The sequence below is a fragment of the Bubalus kerabau genome, chromosome 4, assembly GCF_029407905.1.
Source record: "Bubalus kerabau isolate K-KA32 ecotype Philippines breed swamp buffalo chromosome 4, PCC_UOA_SB_1v2, whole genome shotgun sequence".
NCBI lineage: Eukaryota > Metazoa > Chordata > Mammalia > Artiodactyla > Bovidae > Bubalus > Bubalus kerabau.
This window is the reverse complement of record NC_073627.1, coordinates 48,237,435-48,259,230: the sequence shown is the minus strand read 5'-3', so window position 1 is coordinate 48,259,230 and position 21,796 is coordinate 48,237,435. Positions and strand designations below refer to the sequence as shown.

General features: G+C 47.1%; 1 protein-coding gene across 2 annotated transcripts in view; it reads left to right on the top strand.

The window, feature by feature from the left end:
• Positions 1–21,796, top strand: part of LOC129649625 (acid-sensing ion channel 2-like) — a 275,297-nt gene that overhangs the window by 173,351 nt on the left and 80,150 nt on the right. Inside the window, exon 3 of one of the 2 annotated variants that reach the window (XM_055577260.1) lies at positions 13,817–13,962. The exons of the other annotated variant lie outside the window; for it this stretch is intronic. Within the exon in view, the coding sequence (XP_055433235.1) occupies positions 13,817–13,915 (99 nt within the window). The 3' untranslated portion in view covers positions 13,916–13,962. Of the gene's footprint in view, positions 1–13,816; positions 13,963–21,796 lie in introns of those variants that run through there. 2 annotated transcript variants of the gene reach the window in all.

Here is a 21,796-nt window from a genome sequence, read left to right as displayed (position 1 = left end):
CCGCCATTGTTTAAGTGATGTGCATGCCCACGTGTCAAGGCACTTCAGTCGTGTCTACCTCTTTGCAACCCTATGGGCTGTAGCCCACCAGGCTCCTCTGTCCATGGATTCTCCAGGCAAGAATACTGGAGTGGATCATCATGCCCTCCTCCAGGGGATCTTCCCGACCTAGGGATCAAACCCACATGTCTTATGTCTCCTGAATTGGCAGACAGGGTCTTTACCACTAGTGCCACATGGGAAGACCATCTTAAGGGTCATTCAGGACATTTAACTCTCGGTCCCTTTTCGGTCTCTGGGAGCAAAGGCAGAGTTGATCTTGTAGCCCCAGAATGGGCCTCTGTGAGGGAACAGTAAGAGCAGAGCATTAGAAGCAAACAAAAATGAAACTCACAATGGCTGAAGGAAGGGTGCATGGGAATGATAGAGGAATCTGAATAACCTGAGTGCAGCTTCAACAGTGTCTGCTCCGGCTGGCAGGCCTGGTTGGCAGGTGTCTTATTCCTTCAGAGGCTCAGTGTCTCCAGCTGTAAAATGGAATTGATGCCTACTTCATGGCAGGACAAAGTCCTGACACATGGTAGTCATTCACTTAATGTTTATTGCTTTCCTTGGAAAGAGCCTTCTATTTTATGTCGTATGTACATTCTACACCTTACCCTACAACCCTGTGAATAGTGTGAAATGTGTTGTATTCTTGCTGCCACAGGTCCTTCCTTCATGCACCCTCTTCCTCTCAATCACCTTTTTGCTTAAAGTACAATTACTAGTCTCTAAATCTCACTTTCGATGCCATTTCCTCCAGGAAGTTTTCAATAAGTTTATCTCAGTGACGCTGAGAAAATAAATTGATTAATTAAAAATAGGACTTCCCTGGAGACCCAATGGTTAAGAATCCACCTGCCCATGCAGAGGGTCTGGGTTTGATCCCTGGTCTGGAAACTAAATCCCATATACAAAAGGGCAATTAAGCCCGTGGTTCACAACTACTGAAGCCCATGAGCCCTAGAGCTTCAGCTCCACAACAAGAGAAGCCAGCACAAAGAGAAGCCCATGCATTGCAACTAGAGAGCAGCCCCCATTTGCCTCAACTAGAGAAAGCCCACACGAGCGATCAATACCCAGCCCAGCCAAAAATACATTAAAAAAGACAATTTTTAAAAGCTCAGTTAAAGTGATTGCCTTTTCCTTGTTTGATTTCTGGAACCTAATGATATAATGAGTGAAGAGATCAGTAAATATGAGTGAGCACAAATGATAAGCACACTGAAGGTGGAGCGGAATTCCCTGGGTCACTCCTTGGCACCAGTAGGTAGCAGGTGCTGAGTAAATGCTTTCTGATTGGTTGGTGAATGGATGGGAGGATTCTGGAATGGTATTCCCAGGCCTGCATCCTTGTCCAGGTTCATTACTGATTCTGTGTGCTCTTAGGAAAGTTGGCAGCTTCTTTGGGACTCAGATTCCCCACCTGGGCTTGGATGGGCTTGAAAGGCCTTCCTGATGGCAGGCCCTCGTTCACAGCAGGGATCATCTGGGAGAGGGGTGCTGAGGGTTGCAGAGACTGAGGGGTGTACACTGCACTCCCATTATAGGAGAGTCCTCTGCTGGATGGAACACTGGAGAGACTTGAGGAAGAGGAAAGGATGAGCTCCAGCTGTCACTCTGCAACCTGCCTGGCTCTTCCTTTTTCCTGGTTCTGGCACAGGTGGCTCTGCCACTCCATAGCTGTGTGACCTTGGGAAGTGAATACGCTGTATGACTTCTCCATTGTCTGATCTGTAAAGTGAGGTCCAGAGGGTTGTAGGAATTAAAAGACTTAATAGACATAAAGTGCTTAGAATAATAATAGGCATATAGTAAAACCTCAAGGAGCATTAATCATTGCTGCTACTGCTGCTTTTGCCAATTAGGAGGGCACTCTGGATAGACAAACAGCTACCCCATCTCTGATTCTTCCGATCAATATTTGCTGCGTGATGTTTGCCACTTGGGTGTGGTGGAGAGTGAATGAACTTTAAGGTAAGGCAGTCGTGCATGTGTGCTAAGTCGCTTCAGTTGTGTCCAACTCTTTGTGACCCCATGGACTGTAGCCTGGCAGGCTCCTCTGTCCATGGGATTCTCCAGGCAAAAATACTAGATTAGGTTGTCATGCCCTCCTCTTCCCAACCCAGGGGTCAACCCTAAGTCTCCTGCTTCTCCTGCATTGCAAGCAGATTCTTGAGCCACCTGGGAAGCAAATCCCAGTTTCACAGCCACTTAATCTGTCTGAGACTCGCATTCTTATTTGTATGAGAGACTGAGACTCACCTTGGAGAATGACCTTGAGGGTTAAATATGTGTTTGTGAAACATCTATTGCTCAAAAGTCTGGTGTGAAACATGGAACCCCTGCCCGACCAGCAATGCCCAGGGGCTTTAAGGGAGAGGGAGCAGTGAGGTCCCTCCCATGACATTGTTCTCATAGATTTAAAGATAAACTTATACCGTGGGTAATAAACTTATGGAACTCATCACCCTGGGACCCGGCAGGAGATGAATATGAATAGGCCCAGAAGGGTTTAGGAAAATGGATGAAGGTTGGATCCTCCATGAGTTATGACAGCAGCATTTCCTAGAAAATGTGCATTTAGGAATCATGGTCATGCTGAGATGCTCTGTAGGAAAAGAAATAAGAAAGAAATAGCTTCTGTGGTTAGAAACCTTCGGGGAATTATGCTTCTTATATTCCATTTCTACCAGGATCTTTGCATTTACATTTGTTCAACTGCTGATTCAGCAGATATTTACAAGACACGGTTCTAGGCACTTATAATACAGCAATGAAAAAAACAATGATTCTTGCCCTCATGGAACTTATAATCTAGTGAGGAAGATAAACAGTAACCAAATAGACATAGTAAATGATTGAATTACATGGTGAGTTTGAAGGTGAAAATGCATTGGAGAAAAGATTAAGCAGGTTAAAGGGGGATTGCAAATGTTGAAGGAGGCTGTGAAATTCCATAGGGTGGTCAGAGAAGTCTCATCCTGAAGGTGGCATTTGAGCAAAGAAGGAGGCAGAGGAATTAGTCTATTGGCAGTTGGAGGAAAGACCCTGAGATAAAGGCCGTGAGACTAGAGAGTGCTTGTCTGTTTTCCCAGAGAAAGCCCGTGTGCCTGGAGAACTCAAAGGTGGGGAAAGGGAAGAAATAAAGTCCCAAGGGTCTTGTCAGCCACTGTAGAGGCTTCAACACCACTAGCTTCAGATGAGGGAGTGACATGATCTGACTTGTGCAGTGTAAAGGCACTGGGAAGCCCTGCAGTAGAGAGACTCCTTAATTTAACCCAGTTTCTCCCCAAATTTTTGACAATAGTACCTCTTTTGTTTCCAGTAAAGCCTTTTAATATCTTTACACATATTATCTCCTTCTCTTGGAGTTTCAGATATCCGTTCAACTTAATATAGTGTCTCCCCAAACAGTTCACCTCTGGAATCTTTTCAGTTTCCTTTAAAGATTTTTTAAAGACTCTTTAAAGACTTTTTAAAAGATATCCTTTTCATTATAGGGGACTGGAAGGCAAAAGTAGGAAGTCATGATATACCTGGAATAACAGACAAATTTAGCCTTGGAGTACAAAATGAAGCAGGGCAAAGGCTAACAGAGTTTTGCTAAGAGAACACACTGGTCATAGCAAACACCCTTTTCCAACAACACAAGAGACAACTCTACACATGGACATCACCAGATGGTCAATACTGAAATCATATTGATTATATTCTTTGCAAACAAAAATAGAGAAGCTCTATACAGTCAGCAAAAACAAGACTGGGAGAGGACTGTGGCTCAGATCATGAACTCCTTATTGCCAAATTCAGACTTAAATTGAAGAAAGTAGGAAAAACCACTAGACCATTCAGGTATGACCTAAATCACATCCCTTATAATTATACAGTGGAAGTGAGAAATAGATTCAAGGGATTAGATCTGAGAGACAGAGTGCCTGAAGAACTATGGATGGAGTTCCGTGACATTGTACAGGAGGCAGTGATCAAGACCATCTCCAAGAAAATGAAATGCAAAAAGGCAAAATGGCCGTCTAAGGAGGCCTTACAAATAGCTGAGAAAAGAAGAGAAGCTAAAGGCAAAGGAGAAAATGAAAGATATACCCATTTGAATGCAGAGTTCCAAAGAATAGCAAGAAGAGATAAGAAAGCCTTCCTCAGTGATCAATGCAAAGAAATAGAGGAAAACAATAGAATGGGAAAGCTAGAGATCTCTTCAAGAAAATTAGTGATACCAAGGGAACATATCATGCAAAGATGAGCACAATAAAGGACAGAAATATTATGGACCTAACAGAAGCAAAAGATATTAAGAAGAGGTGGCAAGAATACACAGAAGAACTATACAAAGAAGATCTTCATGACCCAGATAATCACGATGGTGTGATCACTCACCTAGAGCCAGACATCCTGGAATATGAGTCAAATGGGCCCTAAGAAGCATCACTATGAACAAAGCTAGTGGAGGTGATGGAACTCCAGTTGAGCTATTTCGAATTCTAAAAGATGATGCTGTGAAAGTGCTGCACTCAACATGCCAGCAAATTTGGAAAACTCAGCAGTGGCCACAGGACTGGAAAAGGTCAGTTTTCATTCCAATCCCAAAGAAAGGCAATGCCAAAGAATATTCAAACTACCACACAGTTACACTCATCTCACATGCTAGCAAAGTAATGCTCAAACTTCTCCAAGCTAGGCTTCAACAGTATGCGAACTGTGAACTTCCAGTTGTTCAAGCTGGTTTTAGAAAAGGCAGAGGAACCATAGATCAAATTGCCAACATCCATTGGATCATCAAAAAGCAAGAGAGTTCCAGAAAACATCTACTTCTGCTTTATTGACTATGCCAAAGCCATTGACTCTGTGGATCACAACAAACTGTGGAAAATTCTTCAAGAAATGGAAATACCAGACCACCTGACCTGCCTCCTGAAAAATCTGTATGCAGGTCAAGAAGCAACAGTTAGAAGCAGACATGGAGCAACAGACTGATTCCAAATAGGGAAAGGAGTATGTCAAGGCTGAATATTGTCACCCTGCTTATTTAACTTATATTCAGAGTACATCATGCTAAATGCTGGGCTAAATGAAACACAAGCTGAAATCAAGATTGCTGGGAGAAATATCAATAACCTCAGATATGCAAATGACATCACCCTTATGGCAGAAAGCAAAGAAGAAGTAAAGAGCCTCTTGATGAAAGTGAAAGTGGAAAATGAAAAAGTTGGCTTGAAACTCAGCATTCATAAAACTAAGATCATGGCATCTGGTCCCATCACTTCATGGCAAATAGATTGGGAAACAATGGAAACAGTGAGAGACTGTATATTGGGGGGTCTAAAATCATTGCAGATGATGACTCCAGCCATGAAATTAAAAGACGCTTGCTCCTTGGAAGAAAAGCTATGACCAACTTAGATGACATATTAAAGAGCAAAGGTATTACTTTGCCAACAAAGGTCTGTCTAGTCAAAGCTATGGTTTTTCCACTAGTCATGTGTGGATGTGAGAGTTGGACTATAAGGAAAGCTGAGCGCTGAAGAATTGATGCTTTTGAACTGAGGTGTTGGAGAACACTCTTGAGAGTCTTGGACTGAAAAGTGATCCACCCAGTCCATCCTAAAGGAAATCAGTCCTGAATATTTATTGGAAGGACTGATGCTGAAGCTGAAACTCCAATACTTTGGCCACCTGATGCAAAGAACTGACTCGTTAGAAAAGACCCTGATGCTGGCAAAGATTGAAGGCAGGAGGAGAAGGGGACAACAGAGGATGAGATGGTTGAATGGCATCACTGACTCCATGTACATGAGTTTGAGCAAGTTCTGGAAGTTGGTGATGGACAGGGAGGCCTGGGGGGCTGCAGCCATGGGGTTGCAAAGAGTCGGACATGACTGAGTGACTCAACTGAACTGAAAGACTTTTTATCATCTTGCTTAGCCAACATTCTAAAGCAGGAGTGCCCAACTTTCAGGATTTAATACCTGATGATAGGAGGTGGAGCTGATGCAATAATCATAGAAATACAATGACAGTAAATGTAATGTGCTGAGATCATCCCTTAACCATCCTCCCCACCCTGGTCCATGGAAAAACTGTCTTACACAAACTGGTCCCTGGTGCCAAAAAGGTTGGGGACCACTGCCCTAAAGCCTTTCTGTTCAAAGTGTGCCCTGAGGACTGGCAGCAACAGCATCACATGGGAGCTTGCTGGAAATAGAGAATGACAGCCCTCTTTCCAGAGTGTGAGTTGGCACATTAAATTCCTGTGTGTGTTAAAGTTCCAGAGTGCTACTCTATGAGAGACATGTTGAGAAATGCTGGATAGAGAGAAATAGTGAAAGGGAAAACATGAGGAAGGTCACAGCACTTTATAGATCGTTTTCAGGGCAGTGTGGACTCTTCTGATGTTCCTAAAGCTGACTGAGGTGGAGTGTCTTCCTGTCATCCCTACATGTCTTTTCTAGCTCATGGTGGCTCAAGGCCTTTATTAAAATCCTCCCAATACCTGCTCAGAAGAAGCCTTAGCCTCCTCATGGAGTAATGAGACCCCTGTATTTATCACCCACGTCTTGGTTCATATTGCCTATTGTGTGCATGCATGCTAAGTCACTTCAGTTGTGTCCTACTCTTTGTGACCCTATGGACTGTAGCCCACCATGCTTCTCTGTCCATGTAATTCTCCAGGCAAGAATACTGGAGTGGGTTGCTGTGCCCTGTTTCAGGGGATTTCCTGACCCAGGGATCAAACCCATGTCTCTGTGTCTCCTGCACTGGCAGGTGGGTTCTTTACCACTAGCACCACCTGGGAAGCCGCATATTGCCTATTGCCAGCCCCCAAATGCCTTGTTCCTCTGCCTCTTGAAATGTGCCTCCTTCCAGTGTCCAGAGTTCCCAGTCCCCTTTGGAAAGACATGTAGATGTTAGGGACTAGGTCAGTGCTTACAGCAGAGGTCAGGATTGGAGAGGTGACCCATACATTTTCCTATTCCCTCCACTCTTATAAAGCTCCGAAACATCCCTTCTATTTTTTGTGTCTCCTTCATTTGTCCCTTTCTAGCAGTCAGCTGCAGTGGCAAGAACAGGTGCCTTGGGGTTAAATGGACTGGTGTTTGCATGTCAATTTCCTCATTTCCTAGTTGCGTTACCTTAAGTGAGTCGTTCAGTTCCTTACAGCCTCTTTCTCCCGTTTGTAAAAGGGATGTACAGTTATCAGCCCTGTAGAGTAGTTGTGAAGACTACATGAAAACACGTTAGGAAAATCTCTCTTGAGTCTTTTCTGTACCGAGACCTCTGGCTCCTAGACAAGAGACTCAAATCACAGACGCTGAGCCTAACAATTGGTTGGATGATGTAGGTGCGATTGAGATGAGACAGAGTGAAGTTGCTGGGCACAGTAGTGGCACCTGATAAGAAACACAGTGATTCCTGGTCATCTCATTGACAGGAGATGCACTGGACCTCCTACCTAGGTCTGTTTGATGGACGCCAACAAGCTCCCCAGCCTTGCTGCCCTTGCCGTGTGTACTGGAGCCAATGAAAGAAGCATGGTCTCTTCCCCAAAAGGAGAGGAAGAGCCAGCACCTGCAGGTGCCCATGGGCCATCAGTGTTCCCTCTACTGTTCAGGTCAACTAGTTTTTTAGGCTTTTTAAAATATATATATATATATATATTGGCTGTGCTGGGTCTTTGTTGCTGCATGTGGGCTTTCTCTAGTTGTGGAGAGCAGAGGTTACTCTCTAGTTGTGGTGCATGGGCTCCTCATTGCTGTGGCTTCTCTTGTTGCAGAACATGGGCTCAGTAATTGTGGCTCACGGGCTTAGTTGCTCTGAGGCCTGTGTGATCTTCCTGGACCAGGGATCGAACCTGTGTTCCCTGCATTGGCAGGCAGATTCTTAACCACTGGACCATCAGGGAAGTCCTCAACTGATTTTTGATGAATGTGACTGTGACCAGAGGGTCATGGGGGTTACAAATAAGGAAGCCTGTGTATTTGTTCTGAGTGTGTGTGTGCCTGGAAGTTCCTTTTCATTAGAAACCAAAATAGAAAAGGCAAGTACATAAAGAAGCCTGAAGACTGAGTGACAGCAGTCAGTAGTAGACAGTATGGGAGCACCCAGCCCCAAGCACTGTTGACATTCGAGGCTAGATCGTATTTGACTGTGGGGATCTGTCCTGTGCATTGTGTGATGTTTAGCAGCATTCCTGGATCTACCCAGTGGGTATCATTAGCACCCATCCCAAGTTGTAATAACCCAAAGCCCTCCAGACCTTGCCAAATGTTCCCTAAGGCAAGTTCACCCCAGTCAGGAACCACTGACATAGGGGGTCCTCAGTAAATGGTCCCTGTCATCTCAATCCAAAAACCACACAAAATGCCATATAAGGAAGGCTTATCCATTTTCATGCCCAGCCCCCTCTTCCTGTTGCCTCATGGGAAATTGACAGCAATGATACCCACAAGATCTCTCGGTGACCCTCATGAGACTGGGAGGTGCCTTGGTGGCAAAGCTCAGATACCTCCCTGCTCTCCTGCTGCTTTTTTGGCCCCATTTCTGGTCTCAGAAGTCCAAACACAATCAGAACAGGTGCCAGCCTGGCTCACCGGGACTCTCACTGATTGAAAACTTTCCTGGGCATTTTTGGTTGTTGGAACATTCCATTTCACATTGATTTATTATTATATTTTTAAAGATGTTGAGAATTAAGGCTCATCGAGGAGTCTGTGCTTGCCAAGACATAATTAGGAGAAAATGACAGAGGTAGTAAATATATAATTAACTCTTTTCTTAATGCTTTTTGCTGGCATTCTTCATCTAGCCGCACAGCCTGAGAAACTAGTTCTCTGGAATCTCCAGGCAACTAGAAACGAATTACCATCGTGTTTGCATATTGTGTTTTTGAGTAACGTGTACACATGTTTGTGTGTGGGAAGTGAAGTGGGGAGCCACAAAGACAAACATGGACACACACGTAGTCTCAGGTCCTAATTGGCTTTTGGTTGATTGATTGATTTGTTCATTAATTGATTCATTCCTTGAGTCAACAAAGATTTAGCATTTGCCTATTGTATGTCAGGCACCACGCTATTTCCATCCTGCCAAAATCTGTCTTTTACTGTAAGCCATCAAGTTTCCACATATCTAGACACAAAGTACATATGCATGTGATGTTGGGTGGAGTTCTACACATTACGTACATATGTAATGGGGTTCAGAGAGATCAAGTAACTTGCCAAAAGTCACATAGCTATTAAGTAATAAAAGTGGTATTTGATCCAGGTCTGTCTGATTTTCACTACCCTATACAACCTTCTTTCAAAAAATACTTGCCCAAAGAGGTGATATTTGAGCTGACTTTGAGAGGTAAGTATAGGTATTTACTGGATAAACATGGAAGGAAACAATTTATCTAAAGGCTGGTGGGGTGATGATTTAAGAATTCCAAGAATGAAGTAAATAGGGAGATGACTAGGTGTTTTGAGAGGAACTGGAGGATACAAGCTGGGCAGGGCTCAACTCAAGGAGGGTCTTGTATTGCCAGGCCTCTCACACAGTCCACAGCAGTTTGGCTCATACCTGACCTGAATGTGAGCGCCTTCCTTCAGCACCCTGGACAGCTCCCATCAGAGCCCCTGCCTCCAGCCAGGCCCAACAGGGCAAGTTACAAGGTGACCCCCAGGCCCATTAAGAAACCAGGCAGCACTTGATATCACCAAGTGACTGTCCACAGCCTTCTCTTGCCCAGGAAGCAGGGACCAGTTAATTGCAGGGTGATCACCATGTTCTTGCAGAGCATTTAATGTAGCATGTAATTGCAGGGTAAATAAATACAGAGCTATTTCCAGCTCTCAGCCCAGTGCTGTGAGCATGGTTGTAATTACGGCTGAGGATTGGCTTGGTGCAATTTCTAAGCAATGGCTCCAGGCCTGAACTGGGTCAGCCCTCATGCAGGCCCTATCTGCTCCCAGGAGAACCAGGGTGCTGATCTAGCCAAGCTTCTCCTTTGCTCAGGTGACCAGGGCCTTGATCGGCTGCCCTGGACTCCTCAGGACTCTAACCCGCACTTGCATCTTGGGGTCCCTCGGCCTTCTGATTGGTGCTAACTCTGGGTTTGTATCAAAGTTCTGCCACTTACTGGCTATGTGACTATGGACAATTTGTTGTACCCTTCTGAGCCACACTTTTTATCTGTAAAAAGTAGATAAAATTAATATATATTGTGGGACTTCCCTGGTGGTCCAGTGGTTAAGAATTTGCCTTGCAATGTAGGGGAGGTGGGTTTGATCCCTGGTTGGGAAACTAAGAAAGATCCCACATGCCTCAGGGCAACTAAGCCCATGTATCACAACTGGAGACCCTGTGTGCTGCCACTGTTAAGTCCGCATGCTCAGGGGCCCATGAGCCGCAACTAGAGAGAAGCCTGTGAACTGCAACAAAGATGTGGTGTGTCACAACTAAGACCCGATACAGTCAAATAAATAAATATTAAAATGATAATAATAATACATGTTGTGAAGTTGGAAGGATTCAATGAGATAATGCGTGTAAAATGTTGAGTATGTTGCCCAGCCCAGAGTAACTGCTACATGTTAGGTAATCTTTCCTTTCCCTTCCATTCTTTTCCATCTTTTTCTCTCTCTATCCTCCATCCCTTCTTTCCTTCCTAAAGCAGTTGCGTAAAAGAGGAAGGAACATGTGTTTTGGAGCACAGAGGACCTGGGTTTGAGTCCTGGCTTCACCCATTACTTGCTGTTTTGGCCTTTGAACAGTTATTTAGTTTTTTTGGACCTCAGTTTTCTCCTCTGTTAGGTAGGAGCGGTAATACCTCTCCACCAAGTTACTATAAAGGTCAAGTGAGGTTGGTGCTCTGAATGTTCTTTGTAAACTGCAGCCAGGCAGGAAGTCAGTTTCCTGCTTAGAGTTTAACTCTGTATCCCAGAGTGGGTCCCCTGGGATGGCGACTCTGAAAGGAGATTGTCTTGCAGTAGGTATATGAGGGAGCACTCTTTAAGAGCACACTTATGGAAGGGTTGGGAAGAAAGCAGCATGGGCAGAGGGAGAAGCTAAGATGCGATGCAATCTCAGTGGGTGCCTTAGCCAACGCTAGAAAAAAAGGTTTGACTCCATAAAGAACTTGCTGTGATTTATATCAAAGAGCACTCTTCCTGTGTTTCCTCTAAGAGTTTTATAGTGTCCAGTCAGACAGTAAAGAATCTTCCTGTAATGTTAGAAACCCAGGTTCGATCCCTGTGTCAGGAAGATCCCCTGGAGGAGGAAATGGCAACCCATTCCAGTATTCTTACCTGAAGAATCCCATGAACAGAAGAGCCTGGTGGGCTACAGTCAGCTGCGAAGAGTAGGACATGACTGAATGACTAACACACACACACACAAACACACACATTGACATGTAGGTCTTTAATCTGTTTCGAGTTTAACTTTGTGTATGGTGCTTAGAGAGTGTTCTAATTTCATTCTTTTACATGTGGCTGTCCAGTTTTCCCAGCGCCACATTTGTATATTTTCTTGTTTTATTTCTGCCTGTGCCCAGTCTTCAATGCACGACAAGGTCTCTGGGTTGTGGCACATGGGCTCAGTTGCCTCAGTGTGTGTGAGATCTTAGTTCCCAGACCAGGACTAGAATCTACCTTTTCTTTACTGGAAGGCTGATTCTTCACCACTGAACCATGAGGAAAGTCCCTCCCAGGACCACTTATTAAACAGACGGTCTTTTCTCCATTGTATATGCTTGCCTCCTTTGTCATAGATTAGGTGACCATAGGTGTATGGCTTTATCTCTGGGCTTCCTGTCCTGTTCCATTGATCTATTTTTCTGTTTTTGTGCCAGTACTGTGATGGCCTAGATGGGTGGGATTTGGGGTGGATGGAAGGGAGGCCCAAGAAGGAGGGGATATATGTATACATGTCTCTGTTGAATAGCAGAAACTAATACAACATTGTAAAGCAATTATGTGCATGCTAAGCCACTTCAGTCATGTCTAACTCTTTGTGACCCTACAGACTGTAGCCCACCAGGCTCCTCCTTCCATGGCATTTCCCAGGCAAGAATACTGGAGTGAGTTGTCATGCCCTCCTCCGGGTGATCTTCCTGACCCAGGGATCGAACCCGCATGTCTTATGTCTCCTGCATTGGCAGGCAGGTTCTTTACCACTAGAACCACGTGGGAAGCCCCAGAGCAACTACACCCCAATAAAAAAAAAGCGGCTTGAATATGGAATGAAGCTTTTGAATTGCCACCATTTCAGACAAGAGCTCCACGCCTTTATACCCTCTCATCTCTCAGGCCCTGGATACGGACTGCCTTTGTGGTGGGGGTGGGGGGAGCAAGATCTTGGAGGAAGCAGCTGTCTGCAGCTGAGACAAGCCACATGGGGGGATCTGGCAGCTGAGGGCTTTCTGTGGGCAGTGCCCCCAGCAGCTGAGAGTAAGTCCCTCCTTCCTGAAGAGGGACCTGGGAAGTGTCTCACTGTATCTTCCCCGTGTGCTACCTCGCCTACTCTAAGGAAAGCGCCTCCCACTCCTGCCAAGTGGCAGGAACGGAGATGAAGACCAGCCTCGCCCTCGGCCGCCTTCCCTGCTCCTCGCTCAGGGCTTTGCTCCAGCTCTGTCTGTCCTTGGGCTCTTGTCCTGAAAATATGTGGCTGCAGGTACAGATGTGGCTTTCCATCCCCGCTCTGGTACCTATCTGCCTCTGCGTCTGTGGATCTAACCTCTAATGCCTGTCCCCAGCGTCCTTGTGTTTCGCGTCTCTGTTTTATGTTATAATTCTTATTTTCATGTTATCTGACTTGGCTTTGAGCCCACACCTCTTGCTGCTGCTGTCTGAGAATCTATAAGACTCATCGAAGCTGGGGCTCAGCTCAGAATCCCAGGAATACTGAGAGGCGATGGCTCGTGTGTCCGGGACCTTGGAAGTCAGTGTTTGGCCATTTGTGTTATGTCACCTTGAGAAACGACCTTGGCGTCCCTGAGCACCTGCTCTCACGTTGGCCGTTGTGACTGGCCATCCTGCTGCACAGGTGCTCTTAGGAGGAACAGGTCGGGGAGGTTTTGGAGGAAGGGTGTGCTTTTGCATCTTTTTCCTGGCATTAGGGGTTTTGTGGTCCCTCTTATGCCAAGGAGCCAGGTAGGACCCAACCTGGTATGGTGTCCTCTGCCCTTGGCATCCTCTCCATACACAGAATCCCTTGGGGAACCAAGGAGGGTCATCACAGCCCAAGGATACCATGCCAAGTGGCACCAACACCAGCCCTCCCTGCCATGACCACCCTCCCCACCCAGGCAGCTGCAGACAGTAGGCTTCCAGGGCCTAAAGGTCCCCAGGCTCCAAAGGGCTCTCCATCCCACTCGTGGAGATCCTGGAATCCTGTAACAGAACAGGGCTTCCTTTTTCCTGGGAAGAACCAGTGTCATGAGGTAGACACAGAAACCTCGGTACACTCAGGTATAGTTAAGGGACATCACAGATTCCCCTGAGCACAGACTCTGATGAAGGGGAGTCAATGGGTGTAGGATGTAGGGAATTGAAGAAGGATGTCCCTTAGGTGAGGCTCCTCTGGTGGCTCAGACAGTAAAGATTCTGCCTGCAGTGCAGGACCTGGGTTCTATCCCTGGGTCAGAAAGATCCCCTGGAGAAGAGAATGGCTACCCACTCCATTCCATGGACAGAGGAACCTGGTGGGCTATAGCCCATGGGGTCGCAGAAGAGTCAGACACAACTGAGCGACTAAGCAAACACACCTTCCTTAGGTGAAGACCCCAAAGGGGAAGATGCTACAAGCAAATGCCTCAGACATAAGGGTGGAGAAGTCATCTCATCTGCTAAGTGTGATGCCTGGCTTGCAGTAGGTGCTCAATAAATATCTGTTGGATGAATAAATAAAATGCAAACTCTGGACATGGAGTGTGTGCCTTTGTGTTTCTTTGTTCCAGTGAACTTGAAATCATTTCCCTCTCTGGGGTTTAAATTTCACTTTATGAAATGGGCACACCACCAGCTCCCCAACCTACATCACTGCCCCATTGCGACGATGCAGGCAGAAGGGCTTTGAAAGCGGCAGATACAGGGAAGTTTCATCATTCGCCACTTTCCCTCCAGTCCCCCCTCAGCCCCGGGGTCAGCCCTCTGGATCCATCATCAATAGCTAATGCTTTTCAGCAATGACTCTGGGTTAATTGGCTCAGGCAGAGAGTCCATAGGAAATGCCCCTGGCGGCACCCACAAGCCCTCTTCTCGGTGCATGGAATATCTTTCTGGGATTAACTGTGGCTAATGCCACTGTTTGCTAGATGGGGATAAAGACAGCAGGGCCAGAATGCAGCTGCACATCATTTGTATCCGAAATACCAGGGCCAGCTGCCGGGCGGTAATGAAATTCCAGCAAGGCTTGTTGACATTCCAGAGGCATCAGCACAACGAGGTTAAATTATAAGTTGATGATAAGCAGACGCACAGGAAAATGTCAAAATTAGCATGACCGAGCGTGGGCACCCTCCTCCCTCTACCTGTCCTTCGGCATATTTGCCTCTCCCTCTCCAGCCCAGTTCTGCCCCCAGAACCACCGAATCTCACCGCTTGGCTTTTAAGAATATAGTAGCAAGAGCAAGTCTGGCCTGGGGACTGTCAGTGTCTTACTTACCTTCTCCATGGACAGCCTGATGGAGGGAGAGCGAAGCAACCTCCTGATGAGGTGGTGACCTTGGACATGTCCCTAACCTTGGAGTCTTCCTTTGCTCATTTGTCTGTGATGGAGGGTACTGATACCTTCCTCCTGGAACGGCTGGGGATTGGACTGGATCACACGTGGATGTCACCTGCCTTAGCCATGCTGCTCTCCCATCCCAGCCATCCTCCTTGGGTCCACCCTGGACTCTTCCATCAAAAGGGAGCACTGGAAACATGCCACTCATATGACAGGGGAAAGCAGGTTGGGCTTGTATCAGGAGTCCTTGCAAGATGAAAACCGAGGGTTGGATCATGGGGCCACAGCCTGGGAAGGCTGTTGGGAGGATGGGGACACCCAGGTCTGATGCTGAATATGTGGCTGGACCCACTATATGAGGTTTTGGAAGTAAAATCCAGGTCTTTTACAGGTCTTTCACAGACATTTCACAGCCCAGGGTTGAAGTAGACCAGGTAACAATGGTACCCTTGACAAAGCTTGTTTAGCTGAATTAGATTATTAGGTTCACTGAACAGTTATTTGAGGGAGGGATGAATAACCCACTTTGTGGATAACCCAAGAGGGACTATCCAGTATGGGGTGCAGAGAAGTTAAGGAAGGGAGAGGTTGATATTATTAGAGGGCCAATGGGAATTTCAAGTTAGGGTGGCCATCAGATAGGCAGAGATTTGGTGATAGGCGAGAAGGACCGGGGGAAATCTTCAACTTAACGTCAAGGGAGAGGATAGAGTCCCTGAGGAGGCCATGTGCGGTGAGAAGCCCAGAGGACTAAGGATGGGGTCTTGAAGGCTATCAGCCAGGGGATACTGAGAAGAGAGGATCAGAGATGTAGAGACAGCTTGAGAGGGCAGTGATGTGAGGCCCAGGCAAAGAAATGGAGCATGTGGGAGAGTGCAGAGCAGAGAGATGGGATCAAGGTCTTCAGCTGAGTCAAATGGATTTTGGTGGGCTTGCCTGAAACTCTCTTTACTATTTATGACCTTGATTCTGCAGGATCATGAGTTATTAAATCCAAAAAATTGGTGTATCAAATTGATTTTTGAGTTCTGGCCCACTGAGACCTGTCTGCAATTTTTTTTTTCTTTTCTCTTCTTTGGTTCTGACTTTCTTAACAAACAGATCAGGACTTTGAAGCATTTTGATTGAAGGTGATTCAGATTCCAGAGGCTGGTCCAGGATATGGGGCTGAGAGAGGAGGTGAGAAAGCTGGTGTGGAGGGAGAAGAGTGAGCTACCCTGCTGGGATCTCCCCCCTGAAGAAATGAGCCCCCCTCCCCAATATATGGGCTGTGGTCTTTGATTTTTGTTCAGGCTTCATGCTCCCAGCAATGGGCTTTCTAGGCAGGGAGCAGGCAAGGATCCAGAGAGGGAAACAGGAGTCAATATTAGAGTTAGAATGCAAACCAGCTGTGGTTAGCTTTCAAGCATCCATTCATACATTGATTCATTGAACCAGTGTTTATCGGGCACCTACCACATGTCAGGCACTGTTCAGAGCACTGGGAATGCAGCAACGAGCCAAGCAGGCACCAGTGCCTGCCCTCATGATACTTATGCTCTAGGGAGGAGAGATGACCATGCACAATATACAGAAGTATATTAGACAGTACAGTTTTAGGAAGGAGATAAAGCCCCATGAAGCCACAATGAAGCTGGACAGGAAACACTGGCAGGCCTGCAGTTAGAAATAGGGATGCCAAGAAAGGATTTATTGAGAAGGTGGCACTTGAGCTGAGCTTGTAGGACTTAGGTGCACAAATGAATGGGTGGATACAAGGCAATCCACAAAGTCAGAACGAAGGCTGGAAAAGGTGGCCTCAGGAAGGAGAGGAATCAGGAACCACCAAGTACCCTGGAAGGAAGAATTCATGGGCAGACTCTTCAGGGCTCTATGGATGGATGGTTTCCAATCTTTGTATCCTCGGGGCACTCAGTTCAAGTCAGCTTCTAGGAAAAGAGAAACTGGCTGGGCTTGCCTGGGCCTCCTGCCCCCTGTCAGTAAGCACACACTGATGAACACTTTCACCAAGATGGCATGTCACAGGAGCAGGGTCCCCAAAAGGAGATCCGGGTGTATGGAGATGGGGTGCATGCCAGTAGGGACAGCTGAGGTTGTTAAGTTACTCACACACCTAGATACACCTACACATACCCCCTCCACACACACGAATATACACATACAGAAAATCATGCAAAACAAGAAAGCTCAGAGATCATTGAATTTGCCCCCTGGCTTAGTTGGAAGCCTCTGGTGGCTCACACAGTAAAGAATTTGCCTGCAGTGTGAGAGACCCAGGTTCGATCATCCCTGGAGAAGAGAATGGCTACCCACTCCAGTATTCTTGCCTGGAGAATCCCACGGACAGAGGAGCCTGGTAGGCTATGATCCATAGGGTCGCAAAGAGTCAGACATGACTGAGCAAGTAATATTTTCTTCTTTATTTTGTTGCTGGAGATACTGAGACTCAAGAATTGGAAAGGAATTTCTCAAGAACACTGACTGAGGAAAGTTTGGGACTGGATTGCAGGGCTCCTGACTCCCAACCCAGAATGCTCCCTGCTTCCCAGTGCTCCCCAAGGGGCCCAGGGTGTCTAAGGAGGAGGAGCTTTTGAGAATATTGGATCAAATCTGCCCACTTTCCAGATGGGGAACTGAAGGCAGGAAGGAGATTGAGAGAGCAGTGAGCAGATCTAGGTAATAGGCAGCACAGTCTCTGCAGGAGATTATGGGGAAAAAATCAGAACTTTCCTTCCCTGGACCGGGTGGCAGGAGGATGCACAGAAAATGTCCCTTGTCTTAAGTGAACATTTATAGATCTCTGGAAACTGGAAGCTGGCAAGCTATCGCTGAAGTTCAGTGCAGCCCAAAGGGCCCTATCTTGGTGGCATGGGCTCTGTAGGAAATGCCCCCATGATCACAGCATATGCGCTTACCCGAAGGAGGGCCTGTGTGCAACTGAGGCCAAATCCTATTTGCTTTCAATAAGCCCGTGTGTAAACGCTGGGCTGTGGCTCTCGCCCCGTGGCGGCCTGGTCGGATGAGTGAGCAGGGCTGAACCGTCGCTCTGTGTCTATATGTTCAGGAAGTCGTGTGATGTAAAGTCAAATACACCCCGGAGTGGAGGGAGAGCCGCCGAGCTCCATTTGGTGTGAGTGCAGTAATTGAAAATTAGAGCGCTCCCTGCCAGCCCTGTCTTCAGTCTGGAGTTTGCATCCCTGCCCTGCTGGGCTTCCCAGGTGGCGCTAGTGGTAAAGAGCCTGCCTGCCAATGCAGGAGACATTAGAGACGTGGATTCAATCCCAGGGTTGGGAAGATCCATCCCCTGGAGGAGGGCACGGCAACCCAGTATTCTTGCTCGGAGAATCACATGGACAGAGGAGCCTGGAAGGCTGCAGCCCATGGGGTTGCAAAGAGTTGACACGACTGAAGTGACTTCACACACGCATCACAGGAAAGCACCTGGTGGCTGTGAATCTGGTCCCGCTCCTACAGGGGGTGCCGCAGCTTGGCATCCTGCCCGGGCTCTGTACGCACAGCTAGCCCCTTTCCCCACCCCCACCTTGGCCGTGGAGCCTGACAGCCTGGGACCTCAGACCTGAACTCACGACTAGCCTGGCCGGTGCCCACCCATTCCCTGGGCCCTGGATCCTTGGCATTTAGTATTTGAGTCTGACCCCTTCTGGCTCTTTATTTATTTTTTTTTAATTTAGAAAAAAAATCAATTTAGTCAAGTTAATACCCTCTGGCTCTTCTTTAGATGCTTCTGGGACTTGAGTTCCAACTTGGGTGCTGAGCTCTGTGTGTTCTGCCTCAGTCTCTGCTGGGAAGGTCTCTGGTCCAGCTTCAAGCCTGGAAGCTTCATTGGCCAAGCCAGAGAGAGGGTGCAGAGATTCAGAGCATCCTTCTTTCAGGCATGAGAGTCCCTCTCTCTCTCTCTCTCTCTCTGGGTTAGGCTTATCCAGGGACGACTCCGGGCATAACTCTGATGCTCGACACTTGGCCTGGGTTTTGCTGGACCATCCCTCATCAAGCTCGACTCCTAATCTGTGCAGAACGAAGTTCTGACTCCAAGAGGGAAGAGGTTTCACAAGGCTTGTCTGCATCCTCCTTTTCTTCGGCTCTAGCTGGCTAGGACCCTTTCACTATCCATGGGAGACCCTGATCCCCCTCTCAAGTGTTACAATCCCTAAAGCTTTCCAGTGTTAACATGTTTACCCCTTATCAGAACAGACCTGTGTTGTCTTCTTTAGAGACAGCTGTGAGGCAGGACTAACTAGTCTTATAAACTAATTCTTGGTAAGCTGTGGTGGACCAATCACAGACATAATGGAAATTTCCACTGCCTTTGCCTGGTGGGGTGGAAGATGCAAATTTCAGACAATGCAGGAGATTATTTTTCAGAAAGGGAATGCTTTTTGGTGCTCATGGAGTCATGCTATCTAGTTGGAAACCACAAAGGTTGGACCAGTCCCATGTAAAAGGACTTGCAGGGTATTATTCTGAGCCTGGAGATCACTGGAGCTCTTGCAGTATCAGCTGACTTATTTTATTTGTTTTTAAAGACTGAGAAACTATTCTTTTCAAGTTTAGAGCCCATAAATGTACAGGATACGAGTATTTTCTCTCCCTCCTGCTGGGTTTCTACTGTGTAAATGAAAACACCGCCAAGTGTGTATTGATCTCCTATATATCGAGTGGATGGTGGGGACCTGTGGGGGAGTCACACACTGGGAAGCCATGACTCTTTGCCTTTAAGATTTCTGGAACCATACTTGATAAATAAAGGGCATAGTGCTGACGACAAGAAGGATAATATTATCTTAACTTTTGTAAATCTGTGGTTTGAAGTTTATGGTTTCTAGCATTACTTAACCTTTTTGAGCCTCGTTTCCTCATCTGTTCCCTCCCCGTGTTGTTACAAGGACCCTGTGAGAAGATGGATGTGAAAGCATTCAGTAACTCTAAGTGCCATGAGTCTGGCTGTTGTCACAGCTGTTGATTTTTTTTTTTCAATCTTGGATCAGAATTATTACAAACGTCAATGGGATCACAATTCCCATTTACATGAAGGGTAGCCAAGAATTTCCATCCCGTCCCGCTTTCCCGATTTAAGCCAGGGATGCAGATTGTTCTAAACTGTAGCAAGGTCTGGGTCTGGTGGCCCACGTTTGAGTCCCAGTGCTGTGTTGTATTATCAAAGCCCCTTAATATGATTTTTTTTCTTTAATACAGACAGATAGGTGGATTTATGGATAGACAACTTTTGAGTTCTCTGCTTATTTGGGTGTCTGTACATCTCTACAGGTGTGTCTTGACACAGTTATTTTTTGTTTGTTTGTTTTTTGGCTGTGCTGCATGGCATTTGGGATCTTAGTTCCCTGACCAGGGAGCAAACCCTTGCCCTTGCTGTGGAAGCATGGAATCTTAACCACTAGGCCTCCAGGGAAATTCCTCAACACAATCTTGCATTTCTAGACAGTTAACTCCAGCCAGTGCGGTCCCTTGCTTCCTCCTCATCTCTCTTATCTTCCAGGAGAATTTTAATTATGCAAGTGAATGGCTGGCCAGGGACAGAAATGCACAAAAGAGCCACTTTCTGGAGCTAGTGTGTGCTTGCATGCATGTACATGTGTATGTGTGTGTGCAAGCACGTGTGTGAAATGTGCTCCTTGCAGCCCTTGAACTTGCCAGAAATCCTCCCCAGATACCAAACATCCCTGCTCAGGCCTCCTGAAGATGCAGCCTCCTGGAGCTGGGCCAGGTCCAGGGACAGAGGTTTCTTTGCTTCTGTGTGATCTTGTTTGGACCAGGCAGACTGCTGCCTGGACAACCCAGGAAACAAAGGCAAGGAGAGTGGGGTTGCTGGTAGCACAGCTGACTCGGAGCCCTACTGTCCATCTTCGGACTCTGTGCTCAGCCAGCTTCAGAGTTTAGCTGTGAATTATTTCTGCCCAAGGACTGGATGCCAGTGTGTGCCCTTTGAGTGGCATTCACATTGCACTGGCATCCTGGAGAGAAGCATAAAGGCAAGGAAGTGAATGAAGCAGGCAGATCAGGGGAGAAACTAAACCCTTCAAGTCCAAGCTTGGCTTCTGAGACTTGATGGGCAGTTGATGAACCAGAGGTGGCGCTGGCTATGTGCTTTGAGGACTGAGGGCCAGCAAGCCCGCTGTCAGCACCAGTGACTCAGGATGCTTGGACGCATTGCTCCTGGCCTGTTGGGGAAGGGGATCTCAGACCCTCCCCTGTAACCAGGAAGTGACCTGATTAATGGCAAGAGCGAGCAGTTTGGAGTCAGTCCTCCTGGGCTCCTTTCCTGGCTGGCTCTGCACTCGCTCTTTGTGTAACTTTAGGAGACTTGCACAGCCTCACTGAGCACTTAGAACTCTTCTTCATCAATATTCCTGGTCAGGTCAGCCTTAAGTCTCCTGGGGGTTGTCTTCAGGTTGGTCCCCAGGATATGATGCTCTCAGCCTCTGGGACCAACTGCCGTGTAGGCTATTCAGCCAGAAGCTGCCCGACTCCCCTGCCTTGTGTGGTCCCTGCAGCCCAACCGTGATGCTCACACAATCACTGCTGCTTCGTTTCCCTGCAGTGGGCTCAGGGCTCAGCTCAGCAGGGGCGCCGCATGTTTCCCAGCTGGGTTCTGGCTCTACCTGTCTCTGAGATGTGCTTGGGGCACAACATCCATCTGAACAGAGACTCTGCAGAGGCAGGGTCTGATCAGGATGAAACCAGAGCTCAGAAAGTCCTCATGGGGAGTCACTGAGTTCTCAGGGAAGAAGACAAGTGTCCATCTACCTGCGTGATTCTCAGTAGGGGGCAGCTTTGCCACCCAGGGGACATTTGACAGTGTCTGCAGACAAGTTCGGTTGTCGTAATGGGAGATGCTACTGTCATCCAGGGGGTACAGACAAGGGATGCTGTTAACTATCCTCTGATCTGCGCCCCCCACGAGGAAAGCACCAGCTCCACATGTCAACAGTGCCAAAGTTGAGAAATGCTGATCTTTCCTGAGAACGGTCGAGGAAACAGGCCAGACAGA